This window comes from Eumetopias jubatus, unplaced genomic scaffold (genome assembly GCF_037043125.1).
Source record: "Eumetopias jubatus isolate StellerSeaLion01/CBP00866 unplaced genomic scaffold, mEumJub1_p1.0 scaffold_1, whole genome shotgun sequence".
NCBI classification, from domain to species: Eukaryota; Metazoa; Chordata; class Mammalia; order Carnivora; family Otariidae; genus Eumetopias; species Eumetopias jubatus.
Window position 1 is genome coordinate 173,369,317 of NW_028274807.1, and position 24,558 is coordinate 173,393,874.

The 24,558-nt window shown below is 39.7% G+C and overlaps 2 protein-coding genes and 1 pseudogene across 5 annotated transcripts in view; 2 read left to right on the top strand and 1 right to left on the bottom strand.

The window, feature by feature from the left end:
* CRBN (cereblon) overlaps window positions 1-8,100 on the top strand; it is a 35,995-nt gene extending 27,895 nt beyond the window's left edge. For all 4 annotated transcript variants that reach the window (XM_028101587.2, XM_028101589.2, XM_028101588.2 and 1 more), the window contains 3 exons: window positions 530-594; window positions 1,282-1,413; window positions 2,623-8,100. In XM_028101587.2, coding sequence (XP_027957388.2) covers window positions 530-594; window positions 1,282-1,413; window positions 2,623-2,803 — 378 coding nt within the window. In that variant the 3' untranslated portion in view covers window positions 2,804-8,100. The remainder of the gene's footprint in view (window positions 1-529; window positions 595-1,281; window positions 1,414-2,622) is intronic.
* TRNT1 (tRNA nucleotidyl transferase 1) lies at window positions 583-24,238 on the bottom strand. The gene is made up of 8 exons (XM_028101593.2): window positions 24,173-24,238; window positions 22,969-23,143; window positions 15,433-15,626; window positions 12,302-12,440; window positions 7,971-8,097; window positions 6,562-6,755; window positions 5,565-5,818; window positions 583-5,381 (listed from the first exon to the last, which is right to left on the bottom strand). Exons 2-8 carry the CDS (start codon window positions 23,114-23,116, stop codon window positions 5,127-5,129), a joined length of 1,311 nt encoding a protein of 436 aa, XP_027957394.1. The 5' UTR covers window positions 23,117-23,143; window positions 24,173-24,238; the 3' UTR covers window positions 583-5,126.
* LOC114207650 (V-type proton ATPase subunit D pseudogene) lies at window positions 20,185-21,188 on the top strand (annotated as a pseudogene).
* Window positions 24,239-24,558: the final 320 nt, after the last annotated feature.

The window sequence follows — 24,558 nt, forward strand, 5'->3', positions numbered from 1 at the left end:
TGCTAGTTTTACTTTGTTTTTTTAAAGATTTTATTTATTTGAGAGAGTGAGTGAGCAAGCATGGGGAGGCGGGCAGAGGGAGAGGGGAAACAGACTCTCTGCGGAGCAGGGAGCCTGACACAGGGCTCGATCCCAGGACCCTGAGATCATGACTGGAGCCGAAGGCAGACGCTTAACCTACTGAGCCACTCAGGCACCCCGCTAGTTTTACATGATTTAGACATTTCATTTGGGATCATACAGATTGTTTTTACATCCCTCAAACACTTGAGTTTGTGAAAACACTCCATTTCTACATGGAGCATCTGTGCCTATATGTTTCTGTCACTCCTTGTCCTACAAAGCCAGTAGTTTTATAAGTGTCAGATCTCAGAGGTTTTCTTGGTCCTACTTTAAAACTCCATTTTTGAATGATTGGAAGGAAAACATATGTATGGGATCAATACTTCAGAGAAGTTTCTTGGTGAGCTATGTAATTACATAATTAAACTGTGAATTTTCCCCACTAATTTTCTCTTAAATTTTTTAGTGCACGTCTCTTTGCTGTAAACAATGTCAAGAAACAGAAATAACAACCAAAAATGAAATATTCAGGTGAGAGCTTTATTACATTTTCAGTATACTTCTGAATACATTTTCCCAACTTCTGTAACAGAGTTATGGTCGAGACCATACTATTTCCATTTCCCATAGATCTCCCCCTATTAAATAATAATCATTCAGCGAATGCAATGTGGGGAGTTAAGACACCCTTCCTGATTGGGTACTCAGGAGCAATGATTATGTAAGATAGTATTCACAGGTAATGAGCATGCTAAAGTCAAACAAAGGGGCAATCCTTTTTTTTCCCCATTCCTGCTTGGTAATCTGTTTATCTTCTTAGTGATTAAGGGCCTAACATGAATGCCTCAGGTATGATCTTCCAGGCAGACATAGGGCCCAAAGGTAAAGTGGGACATGCTTCTGAACATGTACTGATGCTGTGTGACATAAGAGTTAAGAATTATCTTAGTACTTATAATTATAAATCAGGACAGTAAAGAAACTGTTGCCTACAAGGTAATAAGTTGCCCAAGGATGACTAAATAGGACCTTTTCACTGTACTTCCACTCTGAGACTCCTTTAGATGAGCTCCCTGTTTTACAAACATGTAGACTAATGAAACTGGGCTCACTCCCAACCTCCTGTTCACATACTAAAGTTCTGATATTACCTCTTATAACCCCATTAGACATTTTTTTCCTTCCCATTTTGACTTCTGTGCTGATTCTGTCTTGTAGTTTATCCTTATGTGGACCAATGGCAGCTTATGTGAATCCTCATGGATATGTGCATGAGACACTTACAGTGTATAAAGCTTGCAACTTGAATCTGATAGGCCGGCCTTCTACAGAGCACAGCTGGTTTCCTGGGTAATGTGGTGGTTACTTTTTTTGGGGAGTGGGTTTGCCTTAATCGGACACAGTCCTAAGCAGAGTTGTTAGAATTGTAATCAAAAATAGACAGTGAGATGAATAATTCTATTTAAATGTTCTTCATTTTATGAATGGCTAGTAACAGCTAGTTTGGCATACTCTCACTAAATATAAAGTTAGAAGGTTGGCAGCTGCAGTTATCTTTAAATTAACTATACATTTAATCCAGACTTCATTTTCCTACTTTTCATTTTCCTTTTAGCTCATTCTGAAAACCAGCTGGCTTAGAATCCAGTAAAACTGTATCTGAACCATATTCTGTAATATGTCAAACCAGAGACTATTTCCCAAGCAATAACAAAACAGCTGGAAAGGCACTGAATCCTGGTTTTCTTCATTTTTTTTCTTTCTTTAGCCCAGTGGCCTTCAAAGTATGAGCCTGGAACTAGCAGCACCACCTGGGAACTAGTAAGGCTGAGGGAATGTGTTAATAGTCTTTTCTTCCAAATTCTGGGTCTTTTATTTTGAAAGAGGCAAGCAGAGTATGAATGATTATAATTGTCCTTTTGGGGGCACCTGAGGAGCAAAGCTGGTTAAGCATCTTTTAGTTTCTGCTCAGGTCATGATCTCAGGAAGCCCCATGTCTGCTTAAGACCCCCCCCTCCAAGGCTTTCTCTAAAATAAAAATAATTGCCGTTTTGGATGTAGGACCATATCACTTGGATTGTCCAAGCTTATTTAACACCCTTATTAAGGATTAAAATTAGAATTAACTTGTTAATAGATATGTGAGATATACCTAGGGAAGTAAGAAATGGTTTCAGTTAATATGGTTTGGTTTATTTTTCTAGTTATAGTTTGATTTTCTGGATGAATTTTCTGACAAAATCATTCTTCAGAAGTAAAAAAATTCATATAATGTCTCCCTCCCACCCCCCACTTTAACTCATAAGTATTTCTAGAGGTGGATAGTGTTTTGTAACATGACTGCAATACAAAACCAAGGAAAGGTACCTGCGAGTTAATCCATATTAACAAGATTTTTTTCTCAATGCCAAGAAAGAAAAAAACACAGCTTAAGAACACAATCAAATGTGTTTCAGGAAACCATATAGAATTTAGCTCTGTCTTGATAACAGCTTTATACAATGATAGGCTTGGGGTATAGAATGTTTCCTTAGCTGATACCTTTCTTTAATTTTGTAGGTATGCTTGGACTATCGCCCAGTGTAGGATCTGTGCAAGCCATATTGGATGGAAATTTACAGCCACCAAAAAAGACATGTCACCTCAAAAATTTTGGGGTTTGACTCGATCTGCTCTGTTGCCCACAATCCCAGACACTGAAGATGAGATAAGCCCCGACAAAGTAATACTTTGCTTATAAACAAATACAGTAGAGATAAAGTTATTTATCTAGTTGGTCTTGTAAAATCAGATCTGCTTTGGAAATTACTGCTTTTGACGCATACCTAAGTAAAAAGCAACATTACGTGGAAGGTTGCAGTTTCTTAGTCAAGGGTATTTGAAGATTTAAATTAAAATATACTATTGAAAGGGATGAAAAGCAGTCTAGAAAACTTGGTTTTTAGGAGTATCTAGCTTGGTACCATTATACTCTGGCCTGCTAGGATACGAAGACCTCTTAGCAAAGGGAGGAGATGGGTTTTCTTGCGCCAAACATATTTGTAATTCCCCTAACTCGAGGTTAATCATTTGCTCCTGATACATGGAACCAACAGCAAGTTTTTAGAAGTTCCCAAAGCTAGGGTGCCAAGTACATGTTCCTTAAAAGAAAGACAAAAATTTTCTTGAGTTTCTCTCACATTGATTTGTAAATTTTGAAAATATTAAAGAGTTAAAATACGCAGTTTGAGCCCCAAAATAGTGTTCATTTCCTTATGCATTATTAGTGAAAAACAGTAACTTATGTATTTGCTCAGTGTGTCTGAACGCCCTAGTTATTCTGTTCCAAATTTCAATCTGAACCTAAACTAATAGGGAACAGAGATACTAAAACAACCTTCCTTCAATCAGGCTACAAAAGTGACTGTATTTTGTAAGCACCTTTGTTCCATGTCAATTGAAAATCTAAAAGTTTAAGAGCAAACATTACACATTTTCTTTGTTTAAATGTAGAATATTTACTCACAAGCTGATAATTTAAGCATTAAGATGAAGCTCTAGATACTGATTAGCCACCTACCTCTTTGCTTATATGTTCAAGTGTTGATTGGATCCTTTCACATTTGTGTAATTACCTTCAGTTTTCATAACTGGGCAAAGTTCAACTAATGGGGAGACTTAAATCTCATTATTTTCTTTTACCAAATGTGCAATGGTTGTGAGTGCCTAGACTAAAACGATCAACTGAGGATCTCACATTGCATATTTATGTACAGGAGGTAAATGAAAAGCAATGTAGGACCTCCCCAAGTTGTAGGGTTTTTGTAATGCTACTGAAAACCTTGGGTTTACAGGACTATACTAGTTGTTCACATAGTCTTAACACTATTCCAGTAGCAGTCACAGGGCACCCCGCTTTTACTTTTGCCACCTGAAGGGTGTAATCGCAGTGTTCTATTTTGTTTATTGACACTGGCCAATAAAATTTTCTGATATGTAAAAGAAATGCATAGAACACTTTTAAATTGGTTTTATACATAACAAAACAAGACCTCTGAAGTAGCGGTATCTCTGCATAATTCCTATTTAGAATAGAGATTCTATGATCTTAATAGGACTTAAATTACTGACTTGTCCCCACAGAGGACAGAGATGCTAGGACTGGCTATACAAAAAGCCAAATCAATTATAAAATGTTAGAATGTACCAGCTGAAACAATACTTTGCACCGTACAGCCCTTTACCTACCAAAAGCATTTAGGGCTCAAGCCTTTAAAAAGTGTATGTAGAAGCCTGGTCATGGATATTTTAATGTAGGCCATATCTTTTTAATTCGTGAAAAAAATTAACGACTAAAGGTACAGGAGAAACCTGATGTATACTGTCACATAACACATAAGCACATTTATCTTCCAATTCCAAAGGGAATGTTTATTAGAATGTTTATTGAAGGCTCAAGAGTAACTGTCAAGCCAGTCTTTCTCAAGCTTAGCATGCATAAAGAAATCATTATGACAAAGGAAAGTATCAACTACATACTAAAACTTAGAGCTTGCTAGAACATGTTTCAGGTGTATGAATGCCAGCCACCCAGGACATACCTGGTCTTCATAATTTTATACAGGATATTCTGTCAACTAATTTCAACATGTTTGTGTTGAAATTAAATTCATTTAAGTGTGTTAAATTCAAGTAAGAACTAACACTTAAGACATTGATAAAATAATGTAGTTATTTCAATAGCAAACACTTTTTTCTTAAAGATAGTTACCACTTTTTAAGATCAGTAATGCACTATGCTGGGGGAAAAAAAAATATAAAGCCTAGACAGGGGAAGCCAACCGTACTATTCACAGCAGGAACTATTCCAGAAGCAGCACAAGGTTCATGGATATAAATGAGATTTAAGAGGAGGTAGACTTGAGTTTACTGCCAGAAACTCACAAAGACCTCTGTTGATCTGAGAGGGTCCTCCAAGCTGGCTTTCATTCTGCTATATAGTCAAGTCTCTTAAATGTCACTGAGAGGGAGAGAAGAAAACCTAGCCTTACCCCAAATTTTCTGCTATTTAGTGCCAGCTCTCATCAGTTTTCGCTCTTCTTTATGTAACTTAGGAGTTCGTCTTTCTCCATTTGGTAGCCACTTTTTTTCCACTGTTCTCGCAACTGCTGCAACAGAGCCCCAATTTCTTTTCCTGAAGAAATGCCCACTTTTCTGATGTCATGGCCACTCACAGGAAATGGAGGAATGCACCACTGCTGCATCTGCTGCAGAAGACCATGCTCTCCCTGGTACTTCAGGAGTTCACACACGCGGTTCATTGCGTCAGATTCCCTAGACTAAGGGCCAAAATCAAACATTAAAGTTCCATCTCACATTAGAATGCTTGCTAATGATCCTATCCTAAAAGGTAAATAAATTACCAAGGTGGAATTTTTCATTTAAAATAAATGAAATCCACGTAACACACTGTAGGTCTTAATATTAATAAATTAGTTCTGACCAAGCCTGTATATACTTACATCTATAATGAAGTCTTGATAGGGTTTCAGTGGCTCTGAACTATCCGTTGCTTTAACTAAATCTTTCCTGTTTTTAACGATGAATATACCAAGGTTCTTCTCTTCTTTTGAAATCTTCAACCTCAAATCCAATTTTGTGACATCATCCTGTACTTTGAATAATGAGGCCAAGAGAGTCATTGGCTTTGGTGAAAAACCATCAGCATTTTTACTAACTTTGTTAAATTCTTCCAAACTTGCATTAGTAGGTAAGCCTGTAGGGACAAAAACGTTTTTCACCGATTTTGATTTTTTACACTTGTATCCTCAACCAACCATAGTGTAGTATACAAAATGCCCTGTCACTAGAACTCACTGATTCAATCTGATGCTCCATCTTACAGGTTAACCACTTATAAACACTGTTGCTATTCCTTCCCATAATGTCCCCACCTAGGGGAGTCCTAACACATGAGTTTCCATTACAGAGCTACATCAGGAGGTCCTGAGGCAGTTGGTGGTGGAGTCAGACTCACAGGAGATACTTACTCATGACTTCCCACTGACCTATTGTTACAGACCATCCATGCCCCACACTGCCATTGAAAACTGTATGTGACATACCCCCAAGTTTCCTGAAGTGTGCTCCAGCATAGACCACTGTTCTTTCTGAATATAATATTAATTTCTACGTATGTCACTCTTTCAGTGCTTTAGACATATTAACTCACTGAATCTTTTAGCCCTTCTATTAGATGGATGCTATTACTCTCACACCCCTTTTTTGGATTCAGCAACTAATGATCATGGAACTAATCCAAATCACAAAGCTGACATCATTCAAACCCAGGTCTGACACCAAAGGCCACTCACTGTGTCCCACCCCGGACCCCAAAGTTTATCTTATTTTAAAATACTGCATTTCTCTTTTTGGAATTAGTCAAACATTTTTCCCTATGAAATTTTAAACCAGATGTTTCACTGTAAAAAATTCAAGTATTTTATAACTTGCTCTCACCTATGTAAGGAGCCACATCAAGATCATAGAGGAGGTGAATCAAATGATTTACATGGTTACCAACAAGAATTTTTTTCAGTTCCACCCAAATCCTCTCTCCTGATATTCCAGCCAAGCCTTTCGCATTTTCTGCAATTGCTTCCAAAGTCTCAGGATCGTGGTCACCAGGTTTGTCCACAATTCTCCCATAAAACCTACGAAACAAAATTCTCAGAGCATGTTACCTCTATGTTGGCATATCACTAGAAAAATCTTGTTTTTCATTTAACTGGTACTATTCCATACATCTGAGACAACACAGATTTAGGTTTAAGAGGAACCATAGACATCATCTGGTCAAATCCTTACCTTCCTTTTGTTCTGAAATGACAAAACCTGAGCTCCAATAAAATATAAATAACCATTTTTTTTTTAAGTAACTTTCTTAATTAACAAGAACTAGAAACCTCTACTCACTTTCATTTCCAAATCAGTGACTGAGACATTTAGAATGGCCATCAAATGTACTTCCTGGAACTGGTACCTATACTGGATGAATAATGCAGAACATTCTTGGAAAGACTGGAATGCCATCAACAGAACAGTGTACAAAGCTTGCCTCTCTGTGCCCATCAATACTTTTAATTAAGAGTTTCAAATAGGACTCCTCTAGCTGCAGACAACGGAGTGTATTTCTAGCAATCTCAGAATTGGAAGCCTTAAAATACACCCATACTAACACATCTTTAGAATTCAGTTCATTAATAATGTAGATTAAATGACAGTAAATATGGATGTCAGTCTGTGTTCTATTTGCAAAGAGAGACTTCTGCAAATACTCAAATTTAAGAGAAGAGCATTTACTGACAAAATATGTAGGATCTGTTACAGAGTATTCTAAATGTGGTCCCAACCAGTGAAAAATATTAGACATAAACTAGCCAGTTAGAATCATTTTTAAAAACGGTTACAGCCTGGAGTTTAAAAATCAGGGCTATGCACAAAACCATCCACATTTATTTCATGCTTTCAGCAAGTTCATCTAAGGGTTTCTCATGACCACCTAAAACTGTAAACCATATGAAGGCAAAGACACTCATTCCTCCATATTCAAAGCACCAGGAAGTGGTTGGCTTGTGGTAAACATTCAGTTATCTATATAATGAATGATCACTGCAGGAAATAAGAAAAACAGACATTTAAAAAATGATTTAAAGCTGAATTCTATAAAAGACCATCACAGAATGGAGTAAATATCTATGTTTTGGGAACGATCTCACAGTTAAGTCACATTTTACTAATAAGTCTATCAGAAGCAGACATTTGGGATATTACCATGTTATACTCTGACCTGCGCATTTCACATGATTGGAATTGTGCTCTGGAATATTAAAATCTGTACTATTAAAGTATTTTTTAAAAACTCTTACCGGAAATATCGTAAAATTCGAAGATAATCTTCTTGTATCCTCTGTTTAGCATGTCCAACAAACCTAACTTTCTTATCTTTTAAATCTTCATAACCATTGAAGTAGTCAAATAAGGTACCATCAAAACCTATTCATTAAAACAAAAGGGGGGGAAGATCACTGTTAGCAATTAAGAACTGGAAAACAAAATTCGCTTTTAAAAACTATTACAAAAGTAAAAGCTAAGTGAAGAATTGCAAAGTTAAAATACAGACATGAACAGCATTCATGCATACCTACTATCAAATGGAAGACCGAATGGAATAAAAGGCTGTATTTACAACAGTAACTAAAAAGGTAATGCCCAGGGGTGCCTGGATGGCTCAGTCGTTAAGCGTCTGCCTTCGGCTCAGGTCGTGATCCCAGGGTCCTGGGATCAAGCCCCGCATCGGGTTCCCTGCTCAGCGGGAAGCCTGCTTCTCCCTCTCCCACTCCCCCTGCTTGTGTTCCCTCTCTCGCTGTGTCTCTCTGTCAAATAAATAAATAAAATCTTTAAAAAAATAAAAAATAAAAAGATAATGCCCAGAAATGAACTAAACAATAAACATGTCTCAAGTATGAACTGGGGTGGAGATAAGACACCAGACAAGCTGATTTTCAAGTTAATATGGGAAAATAAACAAGAATAGCCAAGGTAATCTGGGGAAAAAATAAGTAGCAAAAAGAATCTGGAAAAACTAAAACAATAAACCATACGGAAAATAAAAATTATGACCCTGGGAGAAGACCTTTCAAAATACACAGTTAGGGTGGCCTGGGTGGCTCAGTTAGTTAAGCGTCTGCCTTTGGCTGAGATCATAATTTTGGAGTCCCAGGATCGAGTTCCACATCGGGCTCCCTAGTCAGTGGGGAGTCTGTTTCTCCCTCTGCCCTTCACCCAGCTTGTGCTCTCTGTTGCTCACTCACTCTCAAAAAAAGAAAAAAAAAAAAGTTAATCCTTAAACACAGGTTTGAACTCTATAGGTCCACTTACAGGTGGATTTTTTTTCCTGAAGACTTTTTTTTTTTTTTTTGGAGAGAGAGAGCAAGAGATAGCACAGTGGGGAAGGGGGACAGGAAAGGGGGGCCAAGTGAGAAGCAGGCTCCCTGCCTGAGCAGGGAGCCCGACTCAGGGCTTGATCCCAGGACCCTGGGATCGTGATCTGAGATGAAGGCAGGAGCTTAACCAACTGAGCCACCCAGGCCACCCCTATTTTTTTTTTTTTTTACAAGACTATAGATGTTTTTTCTCACGATTTTCTTAACATTTTTTCTCTAGATTGCTTTATTGTAAGAACGCAGTATATAATACATAGAACATAAAAAGTTTGTGCTGTTTCTGTTCTCAGTAAAGCTTCCTACCAATAGTAGACTATTACTAATTAAGTTTGGGGGGGAGTCAAAAATTAATATGCAGATTTTAGACTGCGCGGGGGTTTACCAAACAAAACTAAACACACACACACACACACCACCAGAACCTTAAATAATTCAACCACCTAAAAATCAAATATACCTACATGACAAGAACCACCATAATGAAAAGTGTAAGATAACTGACATACTGAGAAAAAGACATGTAGGTCAAGATAGAGCCAAATACCTAACTTCCAGAATACACAAAAAGCTCTTGTAAATAAAAATACCACGTATAAAAAGAAGAATTAGCTAAAAATATACTAAGGAAACAAAAAAAACCTTTAAAAATGAAGAATTTTTGGAGAACCTGGGTGGCTCAGTTGGTTGAGCTCAGGTCATGATCTTGGGGTTGTGAAATTGAGCCCCACACGGGCCTCTGCACTTAGCTGGGTACTTAAGATTCTGCTTAAGATTCTCTCCCTCTCCACACCATTCAACCGTCCAAATGGGGACGTCGGTGATCCTGAGAGAGATTTTACTTGTGCTCTCCCAGAAGAGAAGCACTGCCACTCCTGAAAAACTACTTCTCAATTTAGTTCTGTCTGAACTTTCATGCTTCTTGATATCCCAAATGCAAAAATAATAGTAAGCTCAGGCTTAACACTTCCCAAATTGTTTGGATTTATATGGCATTTCGATATGTATAGCAAAATCAAAAGGCTCCAAATTCAAAGAAATAACAGAATATGGGTGGGAAAAGGAAATAGGCTAAAATATGATTACAAAGTAGCAAGTGCACGTGGTATATCTGACTCTTAATGGTAAGACTGGACTCTCCCTGGTGAGCACGGAAGTACTAACAAAATTTGGAGGGAAGAAAAAAAAAAAAAAACACAGGATAAGGTAAGAGTGAAGTTTGAGAAGCAAAGTAACCAGAAATGCCAGAACTCGGAATGCTTCAAGGCTTGAAAAAAGCCTGGATGGAAAAATGGGTTGAAAGTAAAAATTAGTGAGCCTATCCCATCAGTGTGCACTTCATCTTTTGCTCGGAATAGCATTTTCAACATATGGTGCATAAAAATAAGAAAGTTGAGCTGCTAAGAATAATGTAGTGGTTAAGAAAGTGACCTCTGGAGCCAGGATACTTAAGTTGGAATCCTAATTCTGCAATCCACCAGCTGAATGACTTGAAGCAAATTCCTGTGGGTTAAACAGCAGTACCTGCATCCTAGGGATGCAGGGAAGATTAAATTTCTGTGATATGCACAGTGCCTGGCATATTCTAAGGGCTCAGCAAATGTTAGAAAACAGTAGTACCAATAAGAATAGCTTTTATTTCTATAAAACAGTATGGTGAAAAGGAATATTAGCTTCTCTCTTTTAGTTAGGTATGCTTAAGAGAAGCCAGTTACAAATTTTATACATTGCACTAGTTGGAGCAGTTTACCCTAAGTCAGAATGAGCTAAGAAGAAACAAACACCTGGAGTTTGATCACATAATGGAAAGAAAACATGTCCCAAACTGGGCTCCCTCTTGTCAAAAATCACCTAGGCTTTGGAAATCCAAGCTTCAAACCATGGTAGTCTGTGACTTGAGCTAAGCTCTTAACATCTCAGTCTATTTCTCACCAAATGGATTTAATACTTAATGAAGTTTTTCTGACAGTTCAAAGCGATAAAGTGTATCAAGTAACCGAGAACCTAGTAAGTGCTCTAGAAACACACCATTAATGCAATTAGCATGAGATTCCCATCTTGGCATACAGCCCCCTTCTCCATCCCATGAAGCAAATCCTATTACAGGTTTTCTCCACTATCTCTAAGTTCACTTTAGGCCACATCACCTTTACAAAAGAGCTACATTAATACCTGTTTTTGTTAACCAAAAGAAATCTGGAAGAGGATTTTCATGTTGATGAAACAATTGCTTCCACACCTTATACCACTTCAACTTGAAAAAAGTTACACAGGGTACTTTTGGGTAGCAAGGAACCTGTCCTTCATCCTTTCACTATTACTGCTGCCACAACTAGGTTATGAAGAGTGGTTGCTTCAGCTCTCTTTTCTAATCCAGTCTTAAACACAAAGGGCTTGACTACAATAATTTATAGGACAAAAAATAACGCTTCAGTAAAGCACTAACTTAATTCACCTATTATGAGTCTCACTAGTTTCATTAACAAAAAAATCAAGTTGAGATGATAAATAGGTTCTCTCTTGCATGCCAACTCTGATTACAGGTGAGTCCTAAAATGTAATGCTATGAAAGAATCGGACCTTGTGTCTGGGCACGGCAACAGAAAAGGTGCTGAGGTCATTCACGAGTGTGTGCCATGGGCACCAGAAAAGAGGAAAGAAAGGCTAGTGTGGGCATGCACAAAAGATAGTGCAATGGAGAATGATACGGGGGATGTATGTGGGTGTACTTTTCTTACCTGAAATGTTAACCATTTTTAGATGCAATTAATAAGTGAACATGGAACGTGTACATGTGCCAAGCACTGTTCTAAAGACGTATAATTATTAACTCCATTAATCCTCATGACAGCCTTGCAAAGGAAGCAGATATTAGCATCCTCACTTTACAGCCAGTGAGTCAGAGTCAACATTTGAATCCAGGACTTTTGGCTCCAGAGTCATCTTTTAACCCATACGCTACACTCTCAGATAAAACTAATGCAACCTCTCCGGCTGGAGAACGTTTCCAGGATGCAGTTTCACTTGAAAAGGCAGCTTTCAGGGGTTAAGCATCCAACTCTTGGTTTCAGCTCAAGTCATGATCTTGGGGTCATGGGATCGCACCCCACGTTGGGCTCCTTGCTCAGATCAGGGTTGGCTTGGGATTCTTTCTCCTTTTCCCTCTGCCCCTCACCCCACTCTCTAATAAATAAATCTTTAAAAAGGGGGGGCAGCTTTCAGAAAGACTGCATTAAAACATTATCTCCAGATATTACCTAAAAACATAGAATTTATAGTGAGATCTCTGCGTTCAGCATCTTTCTGCCAATCAGTTGTGAATTCTACCTCTGCATGTCTTCCATCAGTGACAACATCAATCCGCAGTGTAGTAATTTCAAAATTTTCTTCATGAAGCTGTAATGAAATGTTTAGTTTTTAGTATCACTGGATGAATTGAAAAAAATAAATGAGTTCTGACAAGTATATCTTCTTTCTTTTCAAAGTCACCTAGTACACATGTATTTTGAAACAGAAAGACACAAGCAATATTCAAGATAGATCCAAAGAATATTTTTAAAAAAATAAATCCATCTTAATTAAAAAGGATGAGTCTGACATTAAAAAAAAAAAAAAAGACAACTCCAACAAATGTTGTGGCAGAGAACAGAAAAGGCCCTCAAAACAGTGTATTCCAGTTCTTTATTTCAAATTAGGCTACTTTGAAATATTTTTTAATAGCTCCAGTTTGCCTCTTAAGAGCTGAATATCAATTTATAACATATATACCATTAGCAAAGGACTGACAGAGGAAGAAATACAAACCATTAACTCCTTCTGCAACTCTTTTACTGGTAACCATCAACGAAGCTGAAATAAAAATATATATATCGTGGGAAGAGAGATGAGCTCCAGCTGGGAAAAAGCAGAGTAGCTTCAGGATAGATGACATGTGAGCTGAGCCTTGAAAACTAAGTAGGATCTGTACGTGCACACGTGGAAAGAGCATTTCAATGAAGAGAGAAGATAACCAAAGGCACAGCTGAGAGAAAGAGGGATATATGCACAAGAAAGTATTGCTGACAAATAGCATGTTAGCATTTAGGGTAGACAGCAAAGGGTTTTACATGCCACTGAGGAATTTAGAATCTCTTCATTAAGAATTGAAAGCTACTAATGATCACTGTAAGTCTGTTCTAGAATTCCTCTCAATCTCATTTCTTCTCTAAAAAGTTAGATCTCACTATAAGATTCTAGAACTCAAGAATTTGAAGCATAAGTTTTCTATAAAGGTAAGTGGTCAGAAAAGGGTTTGAAATATGGAAGACTGAAAATCACTGTAGGAAACAGACCCCTGATGTGTCTCCCTTACCCAGGCAAAGAACCAGAGATTAACTCACTAGAAAGGCTGACCTATGAATAGTCACAATCTGGGACACCAGATACAGAGGATGGTGGGAGTGAAGCACCACAATGAAAACAAGATTAAGTGAAAAAAATGAACACGACCCTCATTCTCTTTCCCCACTTGGTTTTCCAAATGCTAATAATAACCAGGCTTGTTCTAACCTGAATTACACTAAAGGATTCTTCTGATTTTCCTCAATGAAAAGGCCTACGATACTGACACTGGTGATCCCGCAACTAACTGGCTGACATTTCCACATAAACTACGGTAAAGTTCGCAAGTCACTTTACAAACACCAGAGGATCACCCAAACTTAAGAACCAAACCCACATTTAAGGAAAGCCAACAGCAAAGACAGAAAAAGTTCAGAGGAAAGAGAGTGTCAAAGCAACTATAATTGATATCCTAAAGAAAGAAAGATAATGCATCTGAAACAAGAAGAGAAAGTTTTCAAAAGAAATATTCTGAGAAACACCTCTTAAAAATTTTAAAAATGGCAAAGGTTGCAAATATAACAGGAAAATTGGATGATCAAGTTAAGGCAATCTCATGGAAAGTAAAATAAAGATATGAGAATATAAAATAGGAGAGGGGCGCCTGAGTGGCTCAGTCAGTTAAGTGACTGACTTCGGCTCAGGTCATGATCTCAGGGTCCTGGGATCAAGCCCTGTGTAAGGCTCAGCGTGCAGCAGGGAGTCTGCTTCTCTCTCTCCCTCTGCCCCTCCCCCCTGCTCATGCTCACTCACTCTCTCAAATGAATAAAAAAAACAAATATAAAATAGACAAAAGATAAAACTAGAAGATCAGTCCCCACAGTCCAACATCCAACATCACAGCAGATTCCAAAGGTGAAGACCCTGAACAAAGGGGATGGAATTATGAGAGGAATACAAGAGGGCCCACTAAGTATCCCTACACAATGAATGAAAAGACACATCCAAACCAAAGCACAGCGTCTTGAAATTAAAAACACTACATAAAAAGATCAGAAAGGCTTCCTAAGGTGGGGTGGGGGGCTGGGATCTGGTCTCAGAGGAGAAATCTGAATGAGTTCAGACTTCCCAGTGGCAGTACTGGCAGGTAGCAAACAAAGGCTTTCCACTTCTGAGTGAAAATGATTGTCAGCCTGGAATTCCATAGCTAATAAAACTATCAGACCAGTGTGAAGGTAAAATAAAAATATTTGCAGACATGTAGGTTTTTTCAGGTTTCAGACTATTAAAATGAGAGCCAAAAAAGAAAAAAACAAAAACAAGAAAGAATATCACATAGGACTCAAGAACCAGGCTGTCTAACAAGGAAGAGGCCAGGAAATTCCCAGCATGTGGTGCAGGCAAATCTGAGGATGAGGAATGGGGAGCCAGCCCACAACCTGCACATGTGAGAAGAGGGAATTCACCAGATGAAGTGGCTCAAAACATGGGAACTGAAACTTGATGGGTTTCATCTAGTAAGAGGAACGTCACAGAGTACAGGAACGAATTAGTGGCACACAGAAAGCTAGATAAAAGAAAAATGCTGTTAAGTGCAGGGAAAACCAAAATCACCCCAGAAAGAGATGCAGCACAATACACTTCATAATCCAGCTGTAACCAATTCAGTAAGAAATGAAAACACTGAACGTGAATTCAACCAAACATGATGGTCCAGGCATAGTGTGAAGATGAGGGAGGGAGAGCTGTGTGCACTGTGGGCAAGAAGCTGCCACTCTCCTGTGCAGCAAGTCAGCACACAACATCTCACAACTGGGAAATCTGAAACAAAGACAAACTCTGCAGCATAGAAATGACTTTTTTAGAAATGTGGGGCTAACAGGTAAGTACCATAGAAACTAGTTGAAAGTGGCTGTAGCAAAGGAGGATGCAGGGTGTAAAAGGGAGAGAGAGACGGACATATTTTATTAGTTTTTCATCACTTGCTTTTTTAAAACTAGAAAAAACATATTAAACTTTTAAAAATTACAAAAAAGACAATGTAATTGCTGTCAAACCTTTCACTTACCCTGGCAGTAATTGTTCCATGCTTTTCTCCTTTATTGTTTATCATACGAATACCCGCAGCCTGAAACATGTCCTTCATTTGAGCAGGGGTAGCAGTGGTAGCAAAATCCACATCTTGAGGCTTTACTCCATTTAATAAATCCCTCACTGCTCCTCCTGCTATTCTTAATTCATGATTTTCTTTGACAAATAATTCTGAGGAGAAAGAATATATTTTACTTCAGTTTATTTAAGAATTACAGAAGTACAAGGTTTTTCCAATCTATTAGGGACAGCAGAAATTATTTAACTAGACTTTTCATATAAAAATTAGTACAAGGCCCACAGAAATGAAGTGACTTACCTAGAGCAGAATGCCTCTCACAACTCTAAGAGCAGGGAACTTGCAGATTTTTTTCTTGGCAGATTCGGAAGATAATTCTGAATTATCTTCCGAATTATCTTGCACAATCCCCCAAGGTCACTGATATACATTTGAATTATAACCAAAAAGTGAACAATTCTGCTTTTTCTCCAAGTTTATGTGCATACTTCAGAAACGTGAGGCGTTCTTAGACATATTTCTCTTTGTGTACTGATGCCAAGGCTGTAACATTCATGCATGAAACTATGAAACTGTCAAACAACATTAGTCTATCACCCCAGGTATGATAACGTTACAGCTAAGAATCCCTCAAGAAATAATCTGCATACAATGTTTATTTCTGCTCCTCTCTGTGCTCTAGAAAAGACCTAGGAAAGCTCAAACTACTGTGAGGGCCTCAATATAGGAGACCCAGAGTGGACTCCTCTAGGAACAAGATAAGACAAAGTCCATTGTTAATTACTCATGACCAAAGGACATCATATGGCACCTAGGGAGAATGACATCCAGAAACTGGCCTTATACAACCGCCTGAGCCTTGGTATTGCCAAAAGGTGGCCTGGCACCCACAACTGGGCCCTGATATTTTCCTGTTGAACCCAAACGATGTCAGAGAACATCCACATCAGACAAGTCCACTCGGTGACCATGATGGATCGGTTAAAACAAGACAACTAGTAATCCTGTCTGAACACAGAAGACATGAATACTATCAAAGACACCACCTTATGACAATTAATAATATGTGTGACTTCTCCTTATTTATCCACCGGTTAACAGAACACTGTGTTTTCACCTTCTAGGTAAGAATTAAGACACCCATCACAGATTTATCCTTGCTTCCTGATACCCGCTAACCCACAGGAAAACTGTACTTCTTATACCCACCCCAAAATACGATACAAGCACAAACCCTACAAGAAGTCCTTTCTAAAAACCTTTGGCTGAGGTACTCCAAGGTTCTCCATGGTCAGTGTTCTCCTAACAACTCACCTGGTCTCTGGCTGGAGGGCACTAACCTGAGCACTGAGCTAAATACATCAGAGTTCTGGCACCCCTCCTCACAAGCTCCTATGTCAACCTCCGTCCCCGCCCTAAATCTGTGCTTGCGCACCCTCTTCCTCTTACTTACCCTCCCTAAGCCTTCAGCCCAACTCTCCAGAAACCACCTAAAATGATCTGCTCCAAAGTAATAAATGCTCCCTCCATTTACCTTCCAACCTAAATTTTTAGCTGTCCCAGACCATCCTAAGTCCTTTCCAAGAGTATGTGTTGTTCATCTTCCTTTCACTCCACATTGCTGATCAAGTCCTACTGACTATATGTCCCTATTAAGGGTTCCTTCATATAGGGTTCATGGTTTCTTAAAATAAAATATAAAAACCAGGTATGGTAGTAAAAAAAAAAAAAAAAAAAAACTAAAAACCATATATGTTAGTCTGGTTTTCATGAGATTTATAGAGGTCCATGACCCAAAAAGTTAAGGACTGCCAAACTATTTCTGGACTCTATCCTCATTTCTCCCTTGTTCAGGGCCTCTTCATCTCCTTCCTGAACAAGAGTGCTCCATCAGCCTCCTTAAATCCAGCTTCCACCATCTAGACAGAGGGTTCTAAATCACTCGCTTGATTAGGCTCTGCCACTGTTCCTCTGACTACTCCCAGCACAATATCCACATTTCCGCAGTACATTATACAAGGGCCTCCGACCCAGTTCTGTCTCCTCTCTCACTAATCTCTGCATCGCACTTTACACTCAAACTCTCCCTGGAGTTTCTCTCTGTAACTTTGCTTGCAAAGATCACTTCACCTAAACACCTTCCCAACTTACCTCGCTAAGCAGCTGGCCATGAAATGTCTTGGTGCACAACCCACACGAGAAAGACATTTTGCATGTCACTCACTCATACCTAAACCGAACTTTCAGGATTTCATACCACACAATCTCATCTATTCTACCCATTTTCCTCTGTTTTTCTAATGCTGGTTATGACCATTAAATTGACTTTAAGGTCCACTAGTGGGTTACTACCCACAATGAGGAAAACAATTACCTAGCAATCCTTATTCATCTTTTGTGATTCAGTTTAGGAAGCTTCTCCTGATGGTGAAGTTAAATCAATTTCTTCTAAGCTACTAGAGAAGCCTATTTTTTATGCATACTAATTATATTAAAATTACCTGTTCATTCTCAAGGTAGAATACCTATCTTACTTATCTTTACACGAATGTGGCTCACAATGGAACCTAATTGTGATATCCCTGCTTCAAAAAAAACTCAAAAAAAAAAAAAATCAGACTGACCTCATTGGGAAAGTATTTTTGAAAGATTTTCTTCCTTCAATACAGTAAGAAACTATTTTGAAATGCAAAAAATGAGTAAGTTTTACTCTCACTTGAACCTACTTTAACAGGATGAAGGTCAAAACTGAATACAAGATAACCTCTGTTTTAAGATTCTCATGCTAGCTCGACCAAAATTTTAAGTTCAAAGTCACCTAATAAATTAACTGCATTACACAAAGAGATACAGAATTCAAAGTAATCTATTCATCATTTTGATTAACCATATGGAAATAGATAACTATTTCCCAAAAACTCACAATTCTAACATAATACAACTGAGAAAGGCGTATTAAGGCAAAAAATGTGCCCATGTGGAACAGTCATAAAAACTGTAAGAAATGCAATGATTTTATGCTGACCTAAAAGAGTCGGGATTATCAAGCTTACACACTCCTTTTCCTCAATTACTGGTATCGTCAATCTCACAGAAATCCACATTTCAATGAATTTTGTAAACTACATACTCAGGAAAATAATACCTAATGCAGCTAAATTTAATTGTAAATTTAAGCCTGAGACTCAAGAAATGCATAATTTCATCATTCCAAAGCTATTAATCTGCTTCAACTGCCACAGCTGATAGTAAGCTATTTTTAATTATTATCGTTAGCGATCCAAAGGACCATATTATGTCAGAAAATTTTTATGATTGTCTATTTTAATTTTCAATCTAGTTTTCATTAACTTCTTCCCTTTACAATTCTGAATTTTAAGTTTTGGAGGCAGGGGTACAGAAAGTGCAACTAAAATGGGAAGACCATTTTATGTCATGACTATTCCTACCAAAAAATAAATGATCTGTTCTTCAGTTTTTCCAGGATCTCCCAAACTTGAAGAGTGATCAGGTGTTCCTACTGTCCCAAAAGTTACAATGATGGTTTTATGACAGCACATACCAAAGCAGTTAAAAGCTAACCACTGAGTGCTAATGCCCAGTATTTCTTATGGACCACAGCCAAGCGACCAAAGTAGTCCTGGCTTGTCCACTAACCACATTAATTTAGGAAAAGAAATCAATGTTTGGAACTTCAGTCTCATGTATAGAATGGAGAAAAAAATCTCATATGCCCCTAGCATGCCTCTACAATGTTGTCCTCAAGCAAAAGGAAAAATAAATTACATGAAATAAACTGACAAATTATAAAATCCTATACAGTGTACAGATAATCCACTACCCTAGCTTCACTAAATCTTGCATACTGGAAACTAATTTCACATGTGGCAAAGCACCTATTAGGATTTGAGAACTGGTATAGTATTCAACTGCACAGTATTATCACCATACAACAGCCATCATTTGTGTGTATGTGTTTGTGCGTTCTTTTCACGCAGAACATCTTATTTTACCAGACCACGCAAGTCTTTAGAAAGCAGCAAAAACCAAATAAAACCAATTATTTGATTTTCTAACTGATGAGCTTTGCACTAAAAGATTCCATTCTTCCCACTTCCACTCTAACCTAAAAAAGTCAACTTTAAAATATGCCCGTGCTGGGGCACCTGGGTGGCTTGGACAGTTAGGCGTCTGCCCTCGGCTTGGGTCATGATCCCAGGGTCCCACATCGGGCTCCCTGCTGAGCAGGGAGCCTGCTTCTCCCTCTCCCTCTGCCTGCTGCTTCCCCTGCTTATACACTGTCAAAAATAAATAAAATCTTTAAAAAAAAAAAAAAGAATATGTCTGTGCTACCATTTGCCAGGCTTTGGAGGACAAGACCCTGGGGGTAAATAGACCTGTATCTTCCCACCGTATTGAGTTTCTAAATCCATAGGATTTCACCTCTCAAGATGGAGACAATTCAACTCTTGAGGTAAGGGTTAGTCAGGCAAATGAATCTGTTAAAATAAAAGATGTTCAAGAACCTATAGCAATCAATATCCAGAGCCTTGTTTCCAAAAGAAAAATGCAGAAGGACCTGAAACAGGCCGCCAAGAGTTAATTACCTACATCTAAGCATTTGGCACCTTTCTTCCAAGAGCCCTCTTGCAACTGAAGGTGGGAAGATTAGGAGCTGGGAAAGGTATATAAAGAAAGAACAAGAGAGGAAGACCCTGTGGCTGGGGGTGTTGCAGCCTCGATTGCCCGGCGGGGGATCGGAGCCAAACTGTCATCGTCAGAATGTCGGGCAAAGACCGAATTGAAATCTTTCCCTCGCGCATGGCACAGACCATCATGAAGGTTCGATTAAAAGGAGCACAGACAGGTCGAAACCTCCTGAAGAAAAAATCTGATGCCTTAACTCTTCGATTTCGACAGATCCTAAAAGACAATAGAGACTAAAATGTTGATGGGTGAAATGATGAGAGAAGCTGCCTTTTCACTTGCTGAGGCCAAGTTCACAGCAGGGGATTTCAGCACCACAGTTACCCAAAATGTAAATAAAGCCCAAGTGAAGATCCGAGCTAAGAAAGATAACGTAGCAGGTGTTACTTTGCCAGTGTTTGAACTGGCAAACCTTCATTACCATGAAGGAACTGACAGTTATGAACTGACTGGGTTAGCCCGAGGTGGGGAGCAGTTGGCAAAATTAAAGAGGAACTACGCCAAAGCAGTGGAGTTACTGGTGGAACTGGCTTCGCTTCAGACTTCCTTTGTTACTTTGGATGAAGCCATTAAGATAACCAATAGGCGTGTCAATGGCATTGAACACGTCGTCATTCCCCGGATTGAACGTACCCTTGCTTATATCATCACAGAGCTGGATGAGAGAGAGCGAGAAGAGTTCTATAGATTAAAGAAAATACAGAAGAAGAAAAAGATTCTCAAGGAAAAATTTGAGAAGGACTTGGAGCAACGGAGGGCAGCTGGTGAGGTGATGGAGCCTGCTAATCTTCTGGCTGAAGAGAAGGATGAAGATCTTCTGTTTGAATAATCTTTCCTGCTCTGGTTCTTTCATAAGCTCTAACATGGCACCATTTTAATTCACAGTGTGTAGGTTTGGTATGTGTGGCTATTTATTTTTTGGCCTAAGAATTTCACTGGTGGTAAAATTTCCCTGGATGTTGGTTATGGGACTACCTTTGCAAAATCCTAATTCAGCAACCATTTATCACATGAGATTTGTAGCCCCTGCCCAGGAACTTGTAGAATTTATTCAGCAGCAGCAGTACCCTGCTCCATGTACATCTGTTCAAGTGATCTGCTTACCACGCATATTAGGAAATCCCCCTTAGGAAACAGCAGTGGCCTCAGGCCAGCTATGGCCGTGGCCGCCTGTGTTCCCACCTGCTCCGACACCGTGGCACTGCTGTCTGAGATCGCTGCGGCCATCCTGTGGGACCCTGGTACTTGTCTCCAGCTTTATGAAACCTTCACTATTTGCCTTGCATGGCAGGTCTCTGTCCTGTCTGTCATGGGAGTTCTGCCAATTTTAATGTGATTATGGTATAAACAGTAAAATGATTTAAAAATGAAAAAAAAAAAAAAGAACAAGCTTGAATTCAACTCAGATTTGGAGCTTCTAAACTTGTGCTGTTCAAACAGTAGGCATATATGATTACTGAACTGAGCACTTGAAATGTGGCGAATCTGAATTAAGATGGTCGGGATGTGCTAACCACCAGATTTCAAGGACTAGCAAGGAAAGATGTGAAATACCTCATTAATAATTTTACATAAATTTTATATTAAAATGGTATCTTAAATATAGTTGACGAAATGCTATACTAAAATAATTATTAAAATTAATTTCACCCATTTATCTTTAATGTGGTTACTAGAAAAGTATACATTGCACATGTGACATATTTCTATTGGATTGGAGTTTCTAGCATTTTTCACTGTAATTACAACTCAGAGTGAAGTATCAGCTTTAGACGCTCCACTTCAAGATCACATGAAGAATCTATATGAATCAACAAGTTCTGGACCACTGACCTTTGACATGTATCTAAAAAATCATCTAAATTCAAGAATAGAAAAGTAGCTCTGGGAATAAACTAATACAAGGAAATTCATTTCAATGTTCCTCCACCTTTTGCGCACAGAATTAATGGAGTTCTTACAAAAATTTATAGATGCCCATCCTCCCCAGAGATTCCAGTTCAGTAGGTCAGGGTGGTACCCCAGAATTTGTGTATTTTAAAAGCTCCCCAGGTGAACCTAATGGACAGCCAGGGTTGCATGCCACTGTATAGGTCATGTTTCTACAAACACATACCTTTGTGTATTTCTTAAGGGCCACTAAAATACCAGAGGCTTTGGAATGCAGCTGTGTGGCTGCTTCAGTAACAGCATAGCTGATTCTGAGGACCAATGTAAGGAATGATAAGACTGTGACAAGCAACATGAAGTTGCTGTAATCAGGGACTTAGCTTAAGTCATTTCCTGTGCCCCTTCCAGGTAAGTTTTGTATGTGCACAAATGGAAGGGACTCCTATTTCCTTCTGCCTTCAGTTCACTCAGAAAGCACTTAGGACTAAGGAGGAAATATAGCTTGGTGATTACAAGCTGGGTACTGAAAGCGGACTACCCAAGTTCAAAATGCAGTTCCCTAGTTATTATAAAAATGTTGGCACATTCCTAAGCCTCTTCCCTCATCCACAAAACAAGAAAAAAATGTATCTACTCATTTAGTAGGCCCAGTTCTGTAACCTATCTATAAAGTAGTTAGCATAACATACAGAAAAGCCATGCTTTTTAGTTGAAGTCACTGCCTGAATCTTTTATGTTTGGCTATAGTTTGGGATTACCCATAGTAAACCTTTCTTTTGTTAGCTCAACAGCAAAAAAACAAAAACAAAAACCCCTGAGTGTTGACTAAAAAACATTAAGCCTCCATTTCTCCATTTACACGGCTTTCCAAAGCAAGAAAGCATCCTAATCTCTCACCTGTCAGACTCTTCAATCCTGCTGTGAACAATGACTGGAATTCTGGAGACTGCAACTTCATTGTAAATAGATACTGCTTGAAAAGGCACAGCCTACTCCAACTACAGCCCAGTAACGGCCTGCGCCAGGGATTCAGGCACCTCAGCATCTGGGGGAAAGGTCACCAAACACACATCTACAAGACAAACATGCATGTACAATAATGAAATTTACAAGTGAAGGAAAATAAAGGGATTTACTGCAATTTTATTTAACATCTGAAAGACAATCTCCTGTTCAGATGAAAAAACTGAAACCAGTGACAATTTGAGGGACAGTCACCTATGACTAGATCTATGCTTGTGGCTATGCAGTTTTGTACTCCTGAAGCACTTACTGGTATAGTCGCGTTATTACCTTTCACTGTTACAGTGCTCTCTGGAGCGGTGGGTTTCAGTTAAAGCTTGAGGGGAGCAGGCTGCCAAGAACAGTGGTTGCAGAAAAGGAAACTCAAAACACTAGAAGACCTGACCTCCAAAACACGGCACAGTCACGTTTAACACTGTACTTCCCCACCTGCACCCGATATATGACCCAGGGACATTTCCCAGGCATTGAAAAACATCTTCCTAAGACTTGTCTTAGCTGCCCGCTTTTTCCCTCATTCACCATTCCTTTCCATCCTGCTGGCTCCTGAGTCCCACCCACACCGATTCCCACGTGAAGTGGGTCTCCGTGAGGGACCGACAGGATTTCAAGTGGCCCTGACGGAAACCACAAGTGGGTCATTCCTTTCCGCGGGAAGCAGATTTCAAAAAGCGGCGTTTCCCACCAGGGGGCGAGACGAGTTCTCCTCACCCAGACCACGTGGGGAAGAAAAACAGTGTCCTTCCAACTTCGCCTAAAATCAGAAAAACCCGCCGAGGACCCTGGCCTTGAAGTGGCGTGTCCCGCCCCTCACTCCGGGTGCCAGACCGAAAAAGCTTAGTGAGACCCTCGGGGGGCCGGCCACAAAGAACGGAAAGTGCCCGGGGAAGCCCGATGATTCAGCCTGCAGTTACTGGAACGCGGCAGGGACGCGGCCCCACGACCTGCACGTCGAGCCCTTTTCTGCGGTGGAGAAGGCCTCTCGCCGCCAGAGGGTCGCACCCTCCCCAGGCGGCCCCCGTCGCCCCACTGCCCTCCCTGCGGCGCGCACCCGCACGCCCCCCGTGCGCCCGCTCACCGGCCCCACCGCCGCCGTCGTCGTTTTCGCCACCCCGCGCACTTCCGGACGGTGGACGCCGTGACGTCACCGCCGCGCGCCGATCGTCAGCGAATGGGGAAATCGCAGCGAGGCGTGGGTGGGGCCCGAGTGGGCGCCTGCCCACTTCGCGGCGCCTGCCTTTCTACCACCCGGGTAGAAGCAGAGCGCGGTTTTGCCGCGCCTCTGAATCCGGAGTACGCCGCCGGCGGTGCTCCTGGGGAGTTCGAGGCACCAGGGTCTTTTCTTTCTTTTAAGTACATCTCCCTACACCTCTCTTGCCCTGAGGTGGTCAGACGCCCATCTGCGTTGCATGCCCGTGTGATCTTGGGCAAGTGTCACTCTTTTCCTTTGTAGAATGAGACTGT

Coding starts and splice junctions, on each gene's coding strand:
- TRNT1 (XM_028101593.2), bottom strand. CDS start 23,116: ATGCTGAGGTGCCTGAATCCCTGGCGCAGGCCGTTACTGGGCTGTAGT. Junction 12,441..15,432: donor ATGGAACAATTACTGCCAGG/GTAAGTGAAAGG, acceptor ATTTCATTACAG/CTTCATGAAGAAAATTTTGA. Junction 5,819..6,561: donor TGATGTGGCTCCTTACATAG/GTGAGAGCAAGT, acceptor TTGTCCCTACAG/GCTTACCTACTAATGCAAGT.